Below are 17,992 nucleotides of genomic sequence, written 5' to 3'. Positions count from 1 at the left end.
AGCTTTAGTTCTTCTGTGTCCGAGCATTAGCCAAACATCTGTGTGCTTTCTTATTCTTCTTCCGTGTTTCGCTGTCTTTTTACTTAAGAAACAGCTTGGGAGTGGAGGCAGTGTGAGAGGGACTCAGGTGTATCTGTTTTAAAGCCATGTAGCTGCATTGTACTTTAGAGGCCTAATCTAAAACCCACTGAGGTTTAATCAGAAGATGATAAATCATGAATGGAAGGGGCAGGGCTTCTTACCTATTTTTACGTCACAAAAGCTGTTCATTTCCTTTAAAATCTCCACCTCCAGTTTAAGGTGAATAAAGGCTAAGGACCAAATTCAGAGGTGAGTCTAAGTCTAGTATATTTTACACGCCAAATAGAACAGACGATGGCATGAGATGATGTAGTTCGTAAGACTTTCGTAACAGGAGAAACTGCTCAAGGCCTTTGTTATTCCTGCTGTTAACTTTGCCTAAACAGTCTCTTGGAGCCTGAACTATTGGACTGCTGTTGGATCCACTGTCACTGTCATATGTGAATATTTTTCTACGCAACAGTGTCCATGAGTTGGCCACTCACACAGGAAATTGTGTCGTGTTTGAGGCCTGTCTCTCTTTCTGTGCGCTTGAGAAAGCCTTCCCTTCACCCTCAGTGAGCCTCCTCTTTCGGGGTGAACCAGGAAAGGCACATTTTTCAGCTACAGCCTTCTGCTTTCCCACCCTGCAGTCAGCATCTCCCAGTTACCCAGCGAGTTGCATGCACTCAACCGAGGGGTTGTTTTGTACATCCAATACTAACTGTGCTGAGAGAGAGGTTTGAGAAAGTTATTTTTCCTGATATTGTTGATTTTTGTTTAGATCCCTTTTCTATTCTCTTCAGATTCTTAGACCATTCCCCTCACTGTGGTATCTGAGCACTCTCCACTAGTACACTAAGGAACATGACTAGCAACTGTCATGTGGTCTTTCATTTTCTCAGACAACTGCTTTAGTTCCACAGAAGCTCCACCAAGAGTATAAAATTCTGCCCTTTCATGTCCATTTGCAAGGTATTTGCTACCAGGCAGCAGAAAATATGAAAATACCCCATTGTGGATACCCCCTCTACTCTAATCCTTTGCAAAATGTTAATAGTGAGACATAAAATTTTTCTTACAAATCTGAAATTTAGGGCAAGTTTGCCAAAAAACCTCAAGAACCTTTGGAATTAAACAGGACCTTGATTTGAGGAGACTGCCCATTTTATGGTTTTGAACAGAAACCTTGTGAAACAGGATGCTTTTGCATCATTCCAACATGATATTAAAGAAAACTGGTTTGTAGGAGCCCAGAACTCGAGGCAGACAAGCACACATGAATCAAAATTTAAAACAGATTAGCATGAACCCCTGCAAACCAAATTGGCCAATCTTCACATCGTATGCATTAATTCCGTTTAAAAGCTTCTCTCAATCACGTTCTTCGGTAAGTGATTCCATCAGGCATACCACCAGGCTCCTCACAAAGGAAAGGCAAATCAATAATCATTAATGTAAATGAATACAGCATACTTTAATCAAATGTCCGTGTCTGCTTTAATCTAACTTGCTGAGATAGACTGGAAATAGAATGATTGTTCCAGAGAGACATCTTACATTCTAAAATTGAAGCGAGCATAGGCGCAGCCCGTTGGGAAGAAAAATCCTGTGGATGATCTCAGTCCAATTCTTTATGCTGCTAGGACTGAGCCTGTGCCATCCACCCAGCATGTTCATACCTCTGAGAAACAAGAAATCAGTTTCCCCATCTCATTGCTGTAACTGATGAGATGTGAAATGAGTTTCCATGAGAGATGAGCACCCTTAAGGCAGTAACTAGAGTTTGTCACAGTATATAAACCTTCTGCACAAACATTGTTCTGTGCAAGACAGCTGAGAGACATTTAAGGAAAACGGAAAGTATTGAGGCCCATTCTTGCACCTTTTCACCTGTCTGTCATGCAAAGGCCTGTTGCCTTTTTCACTGTGTATCAGAATGTTAACAGATATTCTTTTCTCTTTCCTCCTGTTCTAACAATTTTAGAGCCCCTGTGCCCAAGTTTCATGATGGACAATGCATGGCTTAGGATTTGAGAGGTAGCAGAGAAGGGTCCAAGCCACAAGGTTCAGAGTATTATTAGCAGTGGTATTTTTTATTTTGTGCTGCACTCGAGTAGCTGCTAGGCACCTCAGAATACATATGCCAAGACTGAACCTTGTCACAAGCTGCAGAAAAACGGATTTCACCAGACACAATGTAGCGGGGGATGGGGCGAGGTAACAAGACAATATGGAAAAGCATGAGTGAGAACAGATGAAAGTCACAGCAATAAAGTAATGTGGTCACTGATGTATGGCATGATGCAATAAATAAATGTTAGGTTTTCTTTAATAACCAGTAAAATGTCACCTAGTTGACTGCATTCTCGCTGCTTTTGCAGAAGTGAGCCTTAAGGTGGCAATGGACTGAATAAAGGGTAGTGGTCTCCTGTGTCTGCTCAGGAAGAGCTTTCCTTGCATAGGCGGTAGTATGGAGTGTGGGAAATCATGGGAGAATTGGTCAAATAAGGTATATACAGGTTGGTGGGGCAATGCAGTAAGAGACAAGAAGGGATCCCTAAGAAGGGATTCATTCAGAAAGGAATTGATAAGCTCAGATCAATGGGCAAGGAATGTGATCTGTTTGGGGTTTTTTGGGGGGGGGGGTGTTGCATGAACTGGGCAGTGTGTGTGTATGTGAGAGAGAGAGAGAGAGAGACTTAAGGGGGTAAGTTACAGTGATCAAGACAGGGGAGAATGAGAGCTTTACAGGATTTATATACAGGCAGAATAGAAATGCAAGGAAGCAGCAGGAGGAATAAAGGATGACTCCTAGGTTACAAGACTGAGTGACAGGGACGATAATGGTGTGTTCCTCAGATATAGAGAATGGGTGGGGAGAGGAAATAAGACTTCAGTTTTGGCCTTATTAAAGTTTAGATTGATGGTGGTGAGGTCAGTGAGACAGGCTGTGATGCAGGTTTAGGTAGAGTGAGAAAATTCTGGAGTGAAGAAAATTTGTAAGTTCTTCTTTGAGTCCCTGTGGGTATTCTTTGTTGGGTGCACATGCACTCTATGCGCTCGGGACCGGAAATTCTTCAGTAGCGGGGTCCATTGGGCTGCACCCTGCATCTCCTCATACTCCCAACTAAGGGCATAAAGGGCGGCACCACCTGATCACCTCTCCAGATCCTTTCTACTGCTTAAGGTCTGGGATGGAAGTCTCCTTTCTCTGTACTCTTTCCAGCATTCCCACTTGATCTTCAAACCTGTAAATAATTATAAATAGTTTTTATATTTGGATAATTTAGTTAGTTCAGGGACTGGGGAGTCTCCCTCCACTAAATCCCTCACCAGTTGGGGTGCCTATTATGCCCAAAGTTCCAGGCTTCAAACCTTGCCTGTCCTGCCTCCAGGTCTTCCTGGTGAACGACCTGCATGAGAGTTGCCTATGCTGCCTCAGGGAACACACATTCCCTCAAGGTACAATATTTATCATACTTTTTCCCCCATGCACCAGGCAGTCTTGTGAATTCAGACTCTGGAGACACCTTGTGGAACTATTCCTGAGGCCCCATTTTGACTCTGGGCCTTCCACTCCACCTAAGCCACTGGCTGGCACCCCTCCAGCTCCAGCATCCACGGGTTCAGAGTCCTCCAGTCCCAAGGACTCTGTGAAACAAAGGCACGATGCAGGAAAGGGTAAACACCTTCACGAGAAGAGGGATAAAACAACCCAAAAAAACCCTCCGATAAGAGGTCTACTTCTCCCATTCCTCTGGCACCACCTGAGAATTCACATCTCAGATCAGGGTGCATCTGGAGCTCACAGAGAAAGCTCACAGAGAATACAAGGAGCTATTAATACCCAGAAATCACACTCTGAGAGGTCAGGTTCAATTCTGGCACTGTGCAGAGACAGAAGAGAACGTTCTCCCTCTACACTGGCAATACCAATCCAGCAAAAGTCCACTGCTTCTACCGTGGGCACCAGTGAATCTGGTCAAACTCAAAACACTTGCCAGTTCTCCTATGATGAGCATTTGATACACTCTTCTTGAGGGTCCGCAATATATATGGATCCAGAATCTCTGATCCTCTTGAATCCAGTTCTGCTGAGCGATGTCCCAACTCTGTCAACTAGGTATTCCTGGTCCCAAGATCCAGCCATCTGGTGGAGGCCCCGGCATCATCAGCGCACCACTCACCAACTCCTGTCTCTGATCAGTCGGAGTCAGGTCATGTGATACCACTTACCCTGCCAACTCCTATTCGTGAGACAAAAATGACCTGGCACCAGCAATCTGGTAAAGAACCATTAGCCCAGTCAGAGCTTCCAGAATTACCTGGATGTTGTCGTGACCTCGCAAAGCTGCACTAATGCCCAAGGAACCAATGGGTCCCACTTCCCTATTCCTATGACCTCAGTCACTGGTCATATGAGGGCTTCTGGAATCCATACTTTGGGGCATCAGAGTATGAGATCCCTGTACATCACCCCTAGCAATGGTTTTCCAGAGAGGAGTCAGAGTCCCCACAGGAGCCTTTGATTGAGGAGACCGTACAGCTGGTACCGCTGGATCCACCAGGAGCTCATTCTTTGTCCTCCCTGAATGAAGTAATGACACCAGCCTCTCCCTCACCTCTGCACAACTACAAGCAGTACCATGAACTCCCAAGGAGGATCACTGAATCTCTTCAGATCCCACTGGAGGAGGAGGTTCAGGATCCTACCCACATACTCCTGGACATCCTCCAGGCAACGTCCCTCTAAGGTGGCCCTTTGTATCAATGAGACCATTATGGAGTCCATTAAGTCAGTTTGGCACAGGCCTGCTACCTGTACCCTGACCCCTAATAGAGTCAAGACAAAGTATGTAGTTCCCTTCAAGGAAGCAGGATATTTGCTTTCCTACCCTAGTCTTAACTCAGTCGTAGTCCAGGCAGTTACAGAACAGAGTAGGCTGCAGTTGCCCAAGTCCACAACTCTGGAAACCAAGAGATTGGATCTCTTTGGCAGAAAGAATTTCTCTTTGACCAGCCTATTATTCCACATAATAAATGACCATGCGTTGATATCAAAGCACAGCTTCATTAACTACAGCAAGCTGTTGGAATTTCCTAATAAATTGCCACAGGAATACAGTCCAAAAGAAATCTGATGAGGTTCAACAAGGACAAGTGCAGAGTCCTGCACTTAGGACGGAAGCATCCCATGCACCACTACAGACTAAGGACTGAATGGCTCGGCAGCAGTTCTGCAGAAAAGGACCTACGGGTTACAGTGGATGAGAAGCTGGATATGAGTCAACAGTGTGCCCTTGTTGCCAAGAAGGCCAATGGCATTTTGGGATGTATAAGTAGGGGCATTGCCAGTAGATGGAGGGATGTGATCGTTCCCCTCTATTCAACATTGGTGAGGCCTCATCTGGAGTACTGTGTCCAGTTTTGGGTCCCACACTACAAGAAGGATGTGGAAAAATTGGAAAGAGTCCAGCAGAGGGCAACAAAAATGATTAGGGGACTGGAACACATGACTTATGAGGAGAGGCTGAGGGAACTGGGATTGTTTAGTCTGCGGAAGAGAAGAATGAGGGGGGATTTGATAGCTTCTTCCAACTACCTGAAAGGGGGTCCCAAAGAGGATGGATCTAGACTGTTCTCAGTGGTAGCAGATGACAGAACAAGGAGTAATGGTCTCAAGTTGCAGTGGGGGAGGTTTAGGTTGGATATTAGGAAAAACTTTTTCACTCGGAGTGTGGTGAAACACTGGAATGCGTTACCTAGGGAGGTGGTGGAATCTCCTTCCTTAGAAGTTTTTAAGGTCAGGCTTGACAAAGCCCTGGCTGGGATGATTTAGTTGGGGATTGGTCCTGCTTTGAGCAGGGGGTTGGACAAATGACCTCCTGAGGTCCCTTCCAACCCTGATATTCTATGATTCTATGATCGTGGACGAGTGAAAACTGGTCACAAGATCTTCCATCCAAGAGTCCCTTGATGCAGTGAACACTGTGTCACATTCTAGAGCTACCTCAGTAGACGTGAGATGAGCTTCATGGTTGCAGGCCTCAGGGTTCCTTACGGAGGTGCAGGTGATGGTAAAGGATCTCCCTTTCAAGGACAACATTTTTAGTGAAAAAATAGGTGTCCTTGCATACTCTCAAGGACTCTCGTGCTACCCCCACTCCCTGGGGATATATATCCCAGCAGCCCATAGAAAATATTTCAGGCTTCCTCCTCCTAGATACCACCTGCCACCTGAGTATTTTTTCTGGCAAAAGACTTCTGAGCCCTCCAGAAAATGACAGAGGGTCCAGCATGGCAGACATGCAGCACCACACTCCTCCTCCCTTCAGCCCCAGCCAAGAAGGCATTTTGATGGGAGGTCGAAGAGCTATCAATCAGTCTCTGTAACACCTGTTACCTTCCCCCATTTGGTGGCTGCCTAGCCCATTTTCTTTCGATGTGGCACCTTATCAAGTTGGACACATGGGTCTTGGACATCATATTGACCAGCTACACGCTAGAGTCCCTGTCTCCCACCCCCCCTCCAAAGCCCCAGTCACTATCTATTTTCAGAGACCCCTCTCACGAGAGGATTCTCAAACAAACAGCTGGGGTTAATACAGCCTGTTCCCCCCCTCGTCACAGCGGGAAGGAAGGGCTTTGACACCAGATATTTCCTTACCCCCATCCTGCACCTTGGACAGCTGAATGTCTCGGGATGACCACTTAAGCCTCAATAATCCCCTCCCTGAATGAAGGCAATTGGTGTGTGGCCCTGTATTTGAAGGACATGTATTTTCTCAATTAGATATTTACATAGTTCACAGGAGGGTCCTGTGGTTCACTTTGGGTGTAGAGCACTTCTGGTACAGTGCCTCTCGATGGGCCTGAGGGTTTTTACTAACATACTCGCTGTGATGGCTGCATGACTTCGCAGGCAAGGCAACCTAATATTTCCCTACCTGGATGATTGGCTTCTCATGGGTCAGTGATATCAAGCAGCGAACACCTCCTCACTTGAACTTTTTCATGCTCTGGGGCTGCAAGTAAGTGCAGAAAAGTCTACATTAACCCTTACACAAGTTATAGAATTTTTTGGAGTGAATCTCAACTCAACCAGGGCAAGAGCTTGCTTACCTCAAAACCGGATCCTTGCTATGAGGGATCTCATCACCCAGCTTCATCTCAGCCCTCAGACGACAACCTGGTCCTGCCTGGCCCTGCTAGGCCATATGGCCGCATCCACCTCCCTATTTACAAGGCTACATTTACAGTGCTTTCAGAACTGGCTTAGGATGGTCTATGCTCCAAGCAGAGACTCCTTGAACAAAAAGGTCTCTCTTCCCCCGAATGTGCTTTTGTCGCTCACCTGGTGGAAAGGAGAAAGTGGCGGGGGGGATCCCCTGAAAGACTCTCATCCTGGTTGCCTACCATGCTGGGATAGAGAGCACATCTAGACAATCATACAGCTCAGTGTTCCTGGTCTCTGCAGGCATGCATGTTGTATATCAACCTTTTCAAGCTTCAAGCAGTTCACGAGGCATGCGAGGCATTCCTCCTCATTAATCGGTCTACACACGTCCAAGTCAGATCAGACATGACCACTGTGTATCACAGAGGTCTGCCCCACTCTGCAGAGAAGTGGTCCAGCTGTGAAACTGGTGCATCTGGCATCAGACTATCCTTTTGGCAGTACACAATCCACCCATCAGTAGTGCAGTACATTTTCTGTCTCTGGGATACCCCATCCTGAGACCTCTTTGCAAACCAGCAGAACAAAAAGTGCCAAGCATATTGTTCCCAAGCCACCCAAGGCTTCAGCATCAGAGGGTCACCTCCCTGATGCAATGGTCAGACTTGTTAAGGTACACCTTCCCTTCCATACCCTTGCTACCTCCCATCCTCGGGAAGATCAAGTTGGATGAGGCAGCACTGATCCTGATAGCTCTCTAGTGGCGGCGAGAATTCAGGTTCACCACCTTCCTACAGTTGGCCTCTCGCCCATGCATTCACCTTCAGTCGTTCCCGCACCTACTGTCTCAGAATAGAACACCTGCTGTCGCAGGGCCATCCATCTCAGTGCAGCTTCCCTCCATCTGGTGGAATAGAATCATAGAATATCAGGGTTGGAAGGGACCTCAGGAGGTCATCTAGTCCAACCCCCTGCTCAAAGCAGGACCAATCCCCAATCAAATCATGTTTTTTGGATGGACAACGAGCATCCTTAACAGTAGCAAAAGACCCTCTACAAGGAAGTGCTGTGCCACCAAGTGAAATGGGTTCTCCCTGTGATGTCAGCAGCCCTGAAGAATCAGTAATCTCTCTAAATTTGGAATATCTTCTCTCGTTGAAGATATTGGGCCTGTCTGTCCGGTCCCTAAGTGTACATTTGGCAGCTATTGGTGCCTTCCATCATCCAGTGGAGGACGTCTCTTGTGTTCACCCATCCCACTACTGTGAAGTGCCTGAAAGGTGTCATAAGCCATTCCTTCCTGTATCTAAACTTGTCCCTGTTAGGGACCTGAATATTGTTTTTTTCCCCATTCTTATGAGCCGACCACTTGAATGCTTAGGATATGTCTACACAGCCTGCAGCAGCCAACCTCCCAGGGTTGACAGATTTGGGCTTATGGGGCTCACACTACCATGCTAAAAATAGCTATGTAGATGTTATCGCTCAGACACCTAGGGTGAGCTTCGGAGCCTGAGCTCCAGCCTTAGCCACAACTTCAAGTGCTGTCTACACAGCCGTTTTTAGCGTAGTACCCCAAGCCCCATGAGCCGGAGTCTGTCACTCAGGGCTGAGAGGCTCACTACTGCCGGCTGTGAGGACATAGCCTGAGCCTCCTGCTCCCTTCTACACCTGTATATGAAGGTTGCCTTCCTGACAGCAATCCCGTCTGGTAGGAGAGTAGGTGAGCTTGGGGCCCTTATGGCAGAACCTCCATGCATAGTCTTTCACAGAGATAAAATATCTTTAAGGTTACACCCCAAATTCATCCGCAAGGTGCCTTCTGAATTTCACCTAAACCAAATGGTTCACCTTCCCATATTCTACCCAAAGCCTCACCATAGCTTGAAGGACAGGAAGCTCCACTCACTTGACATACACAGGGCTCTGGCCTCTACTTACACAAGACAAAACCTTTCTGGAAGTCTCCAAGGTTACTTGTCACTCTTGCTGAAAGAATGAAAGGGAAAGCTGTCTCTTCCCAAGGACTGTCTCTTCCCAATGGATTTCCACCTGTATCCTCTTTGGTTATGATCTTATGGAAAGCCCTTCTCAGGCTGTCAGGGCCCACTTGATTAGAGCAGAAGCAGCCTCGGTGGCTTCCCTGCAGGGGATGCCTCTCAGAGTGATATAGAGCAGCAACTTGGGCCTCCGTTCACACCTTCACTAGGCATTACTCACTAGTTCAGGCTTCAGCTGGAGATGCTCCCTTCGGTTTAGTGATCCTCCAGTCCATGATGCAGGATGTTTCCTTGTACCGTCCTTCTAACTGATGCTGTTGGGACTCATCCTCAGCGAATACCCCTGGGGAGGAGCACCGGAGTTCACTGAGATGTGTGATCCCTGTGGGTATTCACGATCCACCCTCATTCCCCTCTGCTCAGGGTCTCTTTGGATTCATAGTAGAGCTGTGGTGCTTTGGTAGAGCTGTGGTGAGGCTTCATGGTGAGGCTGTTTGTCAGGAGCAGAAAGATGCACAGGGTGTAGGTGTGGACCCAGGGACACTTGCTGTTGAAGAATTTGTGGTCCTGTATGCATGGAGCGCATGCATATCCACAGTGTATACCCATAAGGACCACACATCTCGAAGAATTCCAGTTACTATAAGGTAAGTAACCTTCCTTTATCATTATAGAGATGGTAGCTGAAGCCATGGGAGTGGATGTGATCGTCCAGAGAGAGGGTGGAAACACAGAAGAGTGTTAGCATCAATACAATTACAAAACAAATGGGTGTTAGTAGCTAGACACTGCCACTCTTCTTGCAAGTGCTATTAGCTGTGTTCTCTTTCACCCTTTAGAACTAAAGTGAACATCTGTGAACTATGAGTAAGGCTAAGATTTTGTTATGGTTTTATTTTAAAAAAGCCAGAGACAGGTAATGGGCAATAAACAAAAAATTAATGGAAGCCCGTGACCTGTCCCTGACTTTTACTAAAAATAATTGTGACAAAATGGGGTGGGAGGGGGAGGCCAGCACTCACCGCTGCAGCGGCTCTGGGGTCCCCCAGGCGCTCATGGTGGCTCGGAGATCCAAGGCCCACCCACATTGGCTGAGTGCCGGGGTCCCCCTCCAGCATCCCACGGCAGCTGGAAGCTGCAGGGACCCCCTACCATGGCTTGGAGCTCTGGGGCTGGCAGCTAGGAGCCGCTGGGGGCGCTGCTGCTTGTGGCAGCTGAGAGCTCCAGGGCCCCAGCTGGCTGAAAGCTCCAGCCCCACCGCCCCAGGGCTGAAGTGGAAAATGTGATGGAGGTCTCTGGAAGCCACAGATTCCGTGACCTCCCTGATATAATCTTAGCCTTAACCATGGGTGGTGGGTATAATAGGCCTGGGGGGGGGGGGGGGGCTAAGCCTCCCCAAACAGGATGCGGTGCACCTCCCTCTGGAGGCGTGCCGCCAGCCTGTCACCTTTGGATCGCCACCGCTGAAAATCGCCCCGGGCCATGGCCCCACCTGCAGTCCACCCTGCTCCCGCATTCCACTCTTCCCCCAGGGCCCCACCCACACTGCTCCTCTTCCCACCCCCAGTCTGCCTCTTCCCCCGAGGTCTTCCCACCCACCACTCATGCTTCTCTTCCCCTGTCGCATGCGCCCCGCCAGCCTGGCTCTCGCACTTCTCCACTGCTTCCCCTGTGGGGCCCATCCCCTGCCCGCCGCTCATACTTCTCTGCCGCTTTCCCCGCCCGCCTCTCAGGCCTCTCCACCACTTTCCCCCTCATCCCCTCCTGCCCACCGCTCACTCTGCTCTGCCGCTTCCCCCATGCAGCCCTCCCCCCCACACTTGCCGTTTGTGCCCTCTTTGCCCTCTGAGAAGGCGGAGAGGTGCAGGTGATGGGCTGGGGGCCCTGCTGGGGATGGGGGCGAAGAGAGGCACAAGCAGCAGGGGAAGACACGTGAGTGGTGGGGGGCAAACGGGGGGGCATGCAGGGGCAGGCCTTGGCACAGAGCAGGGGGCAGGGCCTTGGTCCGGTGGCACACCCCACTTCTGGGAGCTTCCAGCGTTCAGGCACAGCCTCCCCAAATGTGAGATTCATGCACCGGGCATGCTTAACTATGAGATATTAGCTGGATATTGAATATGGCTACATTTATGTTTATCCTCAGAGGACATTCATAGATTTAAGACCAGAAGAGACCACTGTGGTCCTCTAGTCTGAGCTCTTAAGTAGCACTGGCCATAGAATTTAACCCAACGATTCCCACAGTGGAAGGAATTGCTCTTCCCTGCTACCTTGTCTACACTAAGAAATCCATAATCAAAACTCACCCCCACTATACTTTCACCAGTAGAAACCGTAGTGCAAGTAGGGCTTCAGTGCTAGATTAGACACTGGCGTAGATGCCTGAGTCCTGTTTAGACTACAGCTTCCACTGCTTTTATTATTGGTGTCAAGTGATTGCTATGAATTGCTTTCATAGATTCATAGAGTTTAAATACAGAAGGGCTCATTATATTGTCTAGTCTGGCCTTCTGTATATCAGAGACCTTTAAATTCCACCCATTTTCCCCTATACCTAGCCCAATAACCCATGTCTGGCTAAAAAAGGTTTCCAGAAAGGCATCAGGTCTTGATTTGAAGCCATCAAGAGATGGAAATCTGCCCTTGATAGTGGATCCTTCCCTTGGTCATTTGTTCCAATGTTTAATTATCCTCACTTTTAAAAAATTGTGTCTAATTTTTAATGGGAATTTGTCTTCAGCTTCCAGCCATTAGCTCTTGTTTATGCATTTCTCTGCTAGATTAAAGAGTGCTTTAGTACCCGGGATTTTCTCCTTATGAAGGTATTTATACACTGTAAGCATGTAACCTCTCAATCTTTTTCATAAACGAAACAGATTGAGTTCTTTAAGTCTGTCACTGCAAGACATATTCTCCCACCTTCGAAGCATTTTTTTCTGCATCCTTTCCAGTTTTTCAACCTCTTTAAAAAATGCAGCCATCAGAACTGTATGCAGTGTTCCAATATTGGTCAAAGCAATACCCTATACAGAGGTATAATCACCTCCCTACTTCTACTCATTACTTCCTGTTTATATTTCAAAGGACCACATTAGCCCGTTTTGCCACAGCACTGCAGGAGCTCTTGCTTATCCACTATGACCCCTAAATCCTTTTCCAGCAGCTGATCTTTGGCCACATCAGAAGTCATTGCCTCAGAAGCTAGTGCTTAGACAGGTGGTCTGTTTTTCCCTTCTGAATGACTTTTTTCTCCTGCTTCTCATTAACATTCTGTTTTTCTTCAAATATTTTCAATGTATCCTAATTCCACACAAGCTCAGTGAGCAAGATCCTTTGGCAGGGTAGACCAGGCAAGCAGTCTTCCCCTCCCACCCAAGAAAAACTATGCAGGTGCCAGAGAGTCATCTGACCTTGAAATCTCTGAGCCATTTGAATACATCTACAAAGCAAAAATAAATAAATTGTGTAGCATGTTACTGTGCTGCAACAAAGTCACTTGTATGGAAAAGGTTACAAGGCTATAATAACCTTTTTTATATCGCCACTAAACACAAAATCCAGCTCAGTGGTTAAGTTTTCTATCTGATTCTGTTTTATTAGGGTAATGGTTTAATGGCCATGATTAATTCAGTGTTTTTATGTGATGAAGCGGGCATTGCTGTAGTTATACATACTTTGTGAGAAAATAATCGGAAACGCTGAGCTGCCTTGCTTTGCTTAGTAGAGATTGACATGAAAACCAGGAGTTTATTACGTTTTTCACCTGTCCAAAACCAAACACTTTTGGAATATTCTACTGCTTTTTATACCCTTAAATTCAGGACATGAAAAATACTATTGATGTCACGAAAACAAGAAGCAGGGAAGGGTGGTATCATGGAGTTACCTTCCTTGAATTATTCTAATTAATTCATTAGTGCCTCACCTTTAAAGAAGTGACCAGCTAAACCCTAAAAATCTGTTTTATTGCCAGAGTAAAGGGTTTTCTTTCAACGACTGTGGTCACCAGAATTGGCCTTACTATTTTATTCTTTTCAGTTCTCCTGTATTTACCTGAACCTAAGATTACTTGATGGAAGCTAGACTGAAAGCTTGAAACGTCAGCTCTGTGATCAGCTAGTAAAGCAGCCCAATTTCCATTTTGTTCAAACACTGCTTTCCTGTCTTGTCTGGGAAAGTGTCTGCCAATTCATTTTTCTCCTCTTATCAGCAAAGCGCATATACTGTGCTCATGTTTCTTAATACAAAACAGAGGGAAAATCCCCAAGCTGCCAGGAGGTCTGTTAGCGTAAATACTGCCCAGATCTCTGGTCTCATCCCACTGCATACACTTCCATTTGCTCTAAAATGAAAAAGTAAATCTACCTTGCTGGGATCTTGCAAGTGTCAATCACTTGAAATTGTCGGGTTTTGATTAAAGGCTTCTTTAAATAGAGAATTTTTATCGTGGGTTCAGCACCAGCAGCTGTATTTGATTTTAAAAGTGTGTTTCAAAATATCTTTGAAGCTCCAGTCCATTTTCAGCTCTGAAATAATCTCCACACGCCTATTGGATTCTGTTCTTGAATGTTTCAAATGGCAACATGGCCCAGTAAAACTTCCTTTATGATGTATTGTTTACAGAGAGGCAGTTGGTATTTGAAAGCAGTTCAAACCCAGCAAACTTTGTGTTTTCTCTCTCGCTAACTCTCACTCTCTCTGTATGTATGTATATATATGGGATTAGAAGGAAGGTAGAAGGGGGCTGGGGGGAAGAAGGAAATGGAAAAAGCAAAGTCAGGCAGAGGAATGTGTGAATTCCTGAGAAGAAGGAGGGAGAATAGAGAGGAGCATGAGAGGCAGTATGACCGCATAGGAAGCGGGAAAGCAGACGTTCAGAGCTAGCAACCAACTGTCAGACAGAAAATAACGTCCTGAGTTCAACTTTTAGAATTGATTTCTCCTGGAATCATTAGTGTCCATGGGTTCTGAAGCGTTTTTCCCTGCCTTACGTCTGCTCCCTGCAGTCCCTGCTGCTCTTGGATGCTTGATCCACTCTGGAAGCTTCTGCTTTAACTGCATGACCCCACAGAAGTGGGGAGAGAGGCAGAGCTACGTGAGGCGGTACCATCTAGTGAAACACATTGGGCTGTCGTCTCCTAACTATGGGAGGTTCTGTACGCTTGTGCATCCAGAGGAACAGAGACACTTTTTCTAAAGTTACTGGAAGCATTCTGACAACTTTTGTGTTTCCAGGTGCTGAAATTCATCCCTGAGTCAGGCCATCCCAGGAGGAAGGGCAGAACCAAGAACAACATGGCCCTAGTGGATATTCAACTGGAGCATCATGAGCGCTGTGATTGTGTTTGCAGTTCAAGACCACCCCGATAAAAACAGAACAAAGCACACTATTTGCAGCTCACAGGACCTTTTATTTTAAGCAGGAGCCCTCAGAGGACATTCTTCCACTGATAAGCAAACTTTGCTAGTAGCCTGCATTGCGATAAGCAAAAATGAATGCTGTGTTTCAGCATAGCTATATTGATTAGTGCCATGGCAGCTAAAAAGGTATATCATAGATTTGTGTTTTAGCAGCCAAGAATATAGAATTAAGTTTAGCAATATATGGGGACGGTTGAGATTTTCAAAGTTGACTATGGGACTTAACCGCACAGTTCCCACTGAAATGTAATCAAAGCTGTGTAGCTAAATCCCCTTGCTGGCAGTGGAAAGTTCCACTGAGATATTTGAGCTAACCTTATATACCTGTCTCTCTCTCACTCTAACTCATCCACATCCAAATTCTGCGCTCATTTATACCTGCTCAACTCCCCTGAAGTCAGTAGGGCTACATGAATGTAAATGAAGACTGAATTCGATCCAATATTCATACATAATGGTTATCCAGTTTAATCCTGCTCCTAGGTGGAACATCCCCTTGCTCCTTTGAAACACACACATGGCAAATAGAAAACAACATGAAATAAATCTAGTGTGAAGTCAAATTGTCCAGTCTGTATTCAAGCAACACACTGAAATCAGCTGGTGCTTTGCACAAGGATATGAACCTGAGTGCCACCATTTCCCATTGAAGTCCTGCCACCTAATAAGAGTTGTGTATAATTTCTCAGGATTGGGCCCTTGGACATTTTCTTCTTCCCTGTGTTTCTAGGTAGACAGTCAAAACGGAACATCTTGGTTGCTGAAAATACCCACTCTTCTTGCATGTATATTCAAGTTGGAAACAAAACTTCAGTGTTCTAGCTTTTAGAGAACAGATGAAATATCACTGTTGTTTTGTTTGTACTTTTTAAAGTAAGGAATACTATAACCTTGCCAGTATATACAGTAATCTTAGTTGTTTGACTTTAGTAGTATATATTGCCATGATCAAACTCTTGGACTGAATATCTCTTGGACCGCATTTCGCTGAGGCATATTAATTCATTACGCCACACCTGTCTTTTGAAAAATTGTCAGCGTTCATTAATTTTCACAAAAAGAATTATTCACCTCTTGATAAAATAAGCACCTTAAAAGCTACAGCATAGCTTCCTTGCCTATTAAAATATCAATGGGCTCTGACTAAAAAAAGGCAGGGGGGAAATGCTGTCCAAACTAGCTTTAAACACTCTGAGATACTGCTCTGAAAGTTGTCCAGTGTAAAAAGTATGCTAGGTATAAATCTGGATCTGGAAGAGAACTGAACTTTTGATTGTGAATGTAATAGAGAAAATGGAGTGGAACATTTAATGGCCATGGATCTCTATTTAATAGTATACTAAAGCTGCATTTGTTCTGTTTTATGTGTGTTGCCTCTGTGTTCTTGTCTGTCAGAGAGAGAGAAGTAGTCTTACAATAGTATTTCATACAGTAGCTGAAATTGGCACATGCAATCACATAATATTGAGAACTTTTAAAATTATTGGGTTTTAGTAATAAAATCAGAGCTATAGTTAAAAAAAATGCCCTAAAGTTCTGAATTAGTTCCTTCATCAAGTAAAATCCGTTACCTGATCTTTGTTTTTATAACTTTATCAACCCTTTCCAGAAACGTACCCTATAAATATTGTGAGTATTACTTTCTCTACTCTAGTTGAACATTTGAGATGTTTTTGTTTTGATATTTTTAAAATATATTTATATTAATTTTTCCTCTCTGGCTCCCAAAAGTCTATTTTAAAAGGCACTTGAAGACTGAAATGGGAGGTGAGTCATCATTTTTCAAAGCAATTCACTTTAAAGAACAGCATTGAGACCAAAGATTGCCAGATATATTAGTTATGTCAGGGTTGTTCAAAGGCAACTTCATTCTTCTCCTGTCTCTAGTTTAATAACAAGCGTGGCCAATCTTACTTATTTTGGAAAAATCTGTATTTGACACCAGTACAACCACTCTCCTTACTGGGCATTCCTGACTGACCTGTGGCAGGAACAGGCCTGGTCTTCAGTTTGTGGATCTTTTTTATGAGCACGTGGTTTCATGTTACTTTTTGCTTTGTCTTATTCATTGATTCCCAACCCTTTGGGGAAGCTCTGCCAGTTTATCTGACTAAGTTCTCAGCTGTGCCAACCAGAGACTGCAAAAGTCAATTAAGTGCAGGCAATAATGGTACGCCAGGGCTCAGCACAGAAGCTTTGCATGTGAGTAAGAAGGAATCTAGTGTGAGACGTCAGTTGGACTACTTACTAGTTTAAAGTTAGGCATTCGTTTAACTACTTTGCTGAACTGGGGATTAAGTGGAAAAAAAAGCCCTCCTATTACACTTCGCACTGATTGGGAACCAGTGAGCAAATGGCTACCCGTTGTCATCATTTGCTATGAAGATCATGGTTTCCATGCCACAGGCCAGTGCAGAATAAATAGGATTCAAATTTGTGCTTTGTGTTGAAGTGGTAAGGAGAATAATGTGTAGCGTGACTGAATGAAACAAAGCTTCTAATAAACCATGATCCAAGCTGCAATAACCCATGATAGAGTCAAACAGCAGAAACACCCTAGCTTTTTATTTATTGCCAGAAAATGCAAAGAGGCATGTTTCTCTCTCCTTTATTTTTTCTTTCATTGTACTTTGTAATAGCTTCTACATGTGTAATAGCTTCTCCATTGTTTATGTATTATTTTTAACTTAAAAATCACCTTTCTTCACACACACAAAAAACAGCTAGATTTTTTTAATGGTTCAAGGAATTTGAAACCCAAAATATAAATATAATTTTCAAAGGAACCATAAATAGAGCCATAATTTCAAGCAACTCACTACTTTTTTATTTTGTGTAATCTTCTAGGATAGAACGTACTTTCTCAAGTGCAATTTATATATATATTGTTATCAGTTAAATGCAGCTTTTATAGAAAGGCTTTTCTACCGCATTCAATATATAATATTTTTCTTTTTTTTTTCTTGATGAAAAATAAATACTGCTTTTGAAAGAAGCAATTCGGAGTGATTTTTGGGAGCATAATTAAAAGGTGCACAGATTAACTTGAGGTCACTAACACAAGATGTTTTTGACTGTTTGGCCCAGAGAGGATGGAGTGATCTCAACTAGTGCCTTCAGGAGTGATTCCCATGAGGAGCTTCAGGAGTCTTTGGGACATGAGGGAAGGTGTGACATGCTTTGTTGGAATGATCCAGCACGTTGTCCTCACCGCAGCGGGCCAGCAGAGCCATGGACCCACTGCCTCCCCAATAGTTCCCTGCCCTTCTTTGGGTTGACTGGAGCCCCTGGGGGTCCTAGAAGTGAGCATGTTCTGGAGGCCATAGCTGTG

General features: G+C 45.0%; 1 protein-coding gene across 4 annotated transcripts in view; it reads left to right on the top strand.

Annotated features, from left to right (window-relative positions):
- Positions 1–17,651, top strand: part of PDGFD (platelet derived growth factor D) — a 188,367-nt gene extending 170,716 nt beyond the window's left edge. For all 4 annotated transcript variants that reach the window (XM_007059671.4, XM_043529657.1, XM_027822159.3 and 1 more), the window contains one exon: positions 14,476–17,651. In XM_007059671.4, coding sequence (XP_007059733.2) covers positions 14,476–14,610 — 135 coding nt within the window. In that variant the 3' untranslated portion in view covers positions 14,611–17,651. The remainder of the gene's footprint in view (positions 1–14,475) is intronic.
- Positions 17,652–17,992: the final 341 nt, after the last annotated feature.

The sequence above is a fragment of the Chelonia mydas genome, chromosome 1 (genome assembly GCF_015237465.2).
Source record: "Chelonia mydas isolate rCheMyd1 chromosome 1, rCheMyd1.pri.v2, whole genome shotgun sequence".
Lineage (NCBI taxonomy): Eukaryota > Metazoa > Chordata > Testudines > Cheloniidae > Chelonia > Chelonia mydas.
The sequence above is the reverse complement of the archived record's forward strand: the minus strand, read 5'-3'. Positions and strand labels throughout refer to the sequence as shown.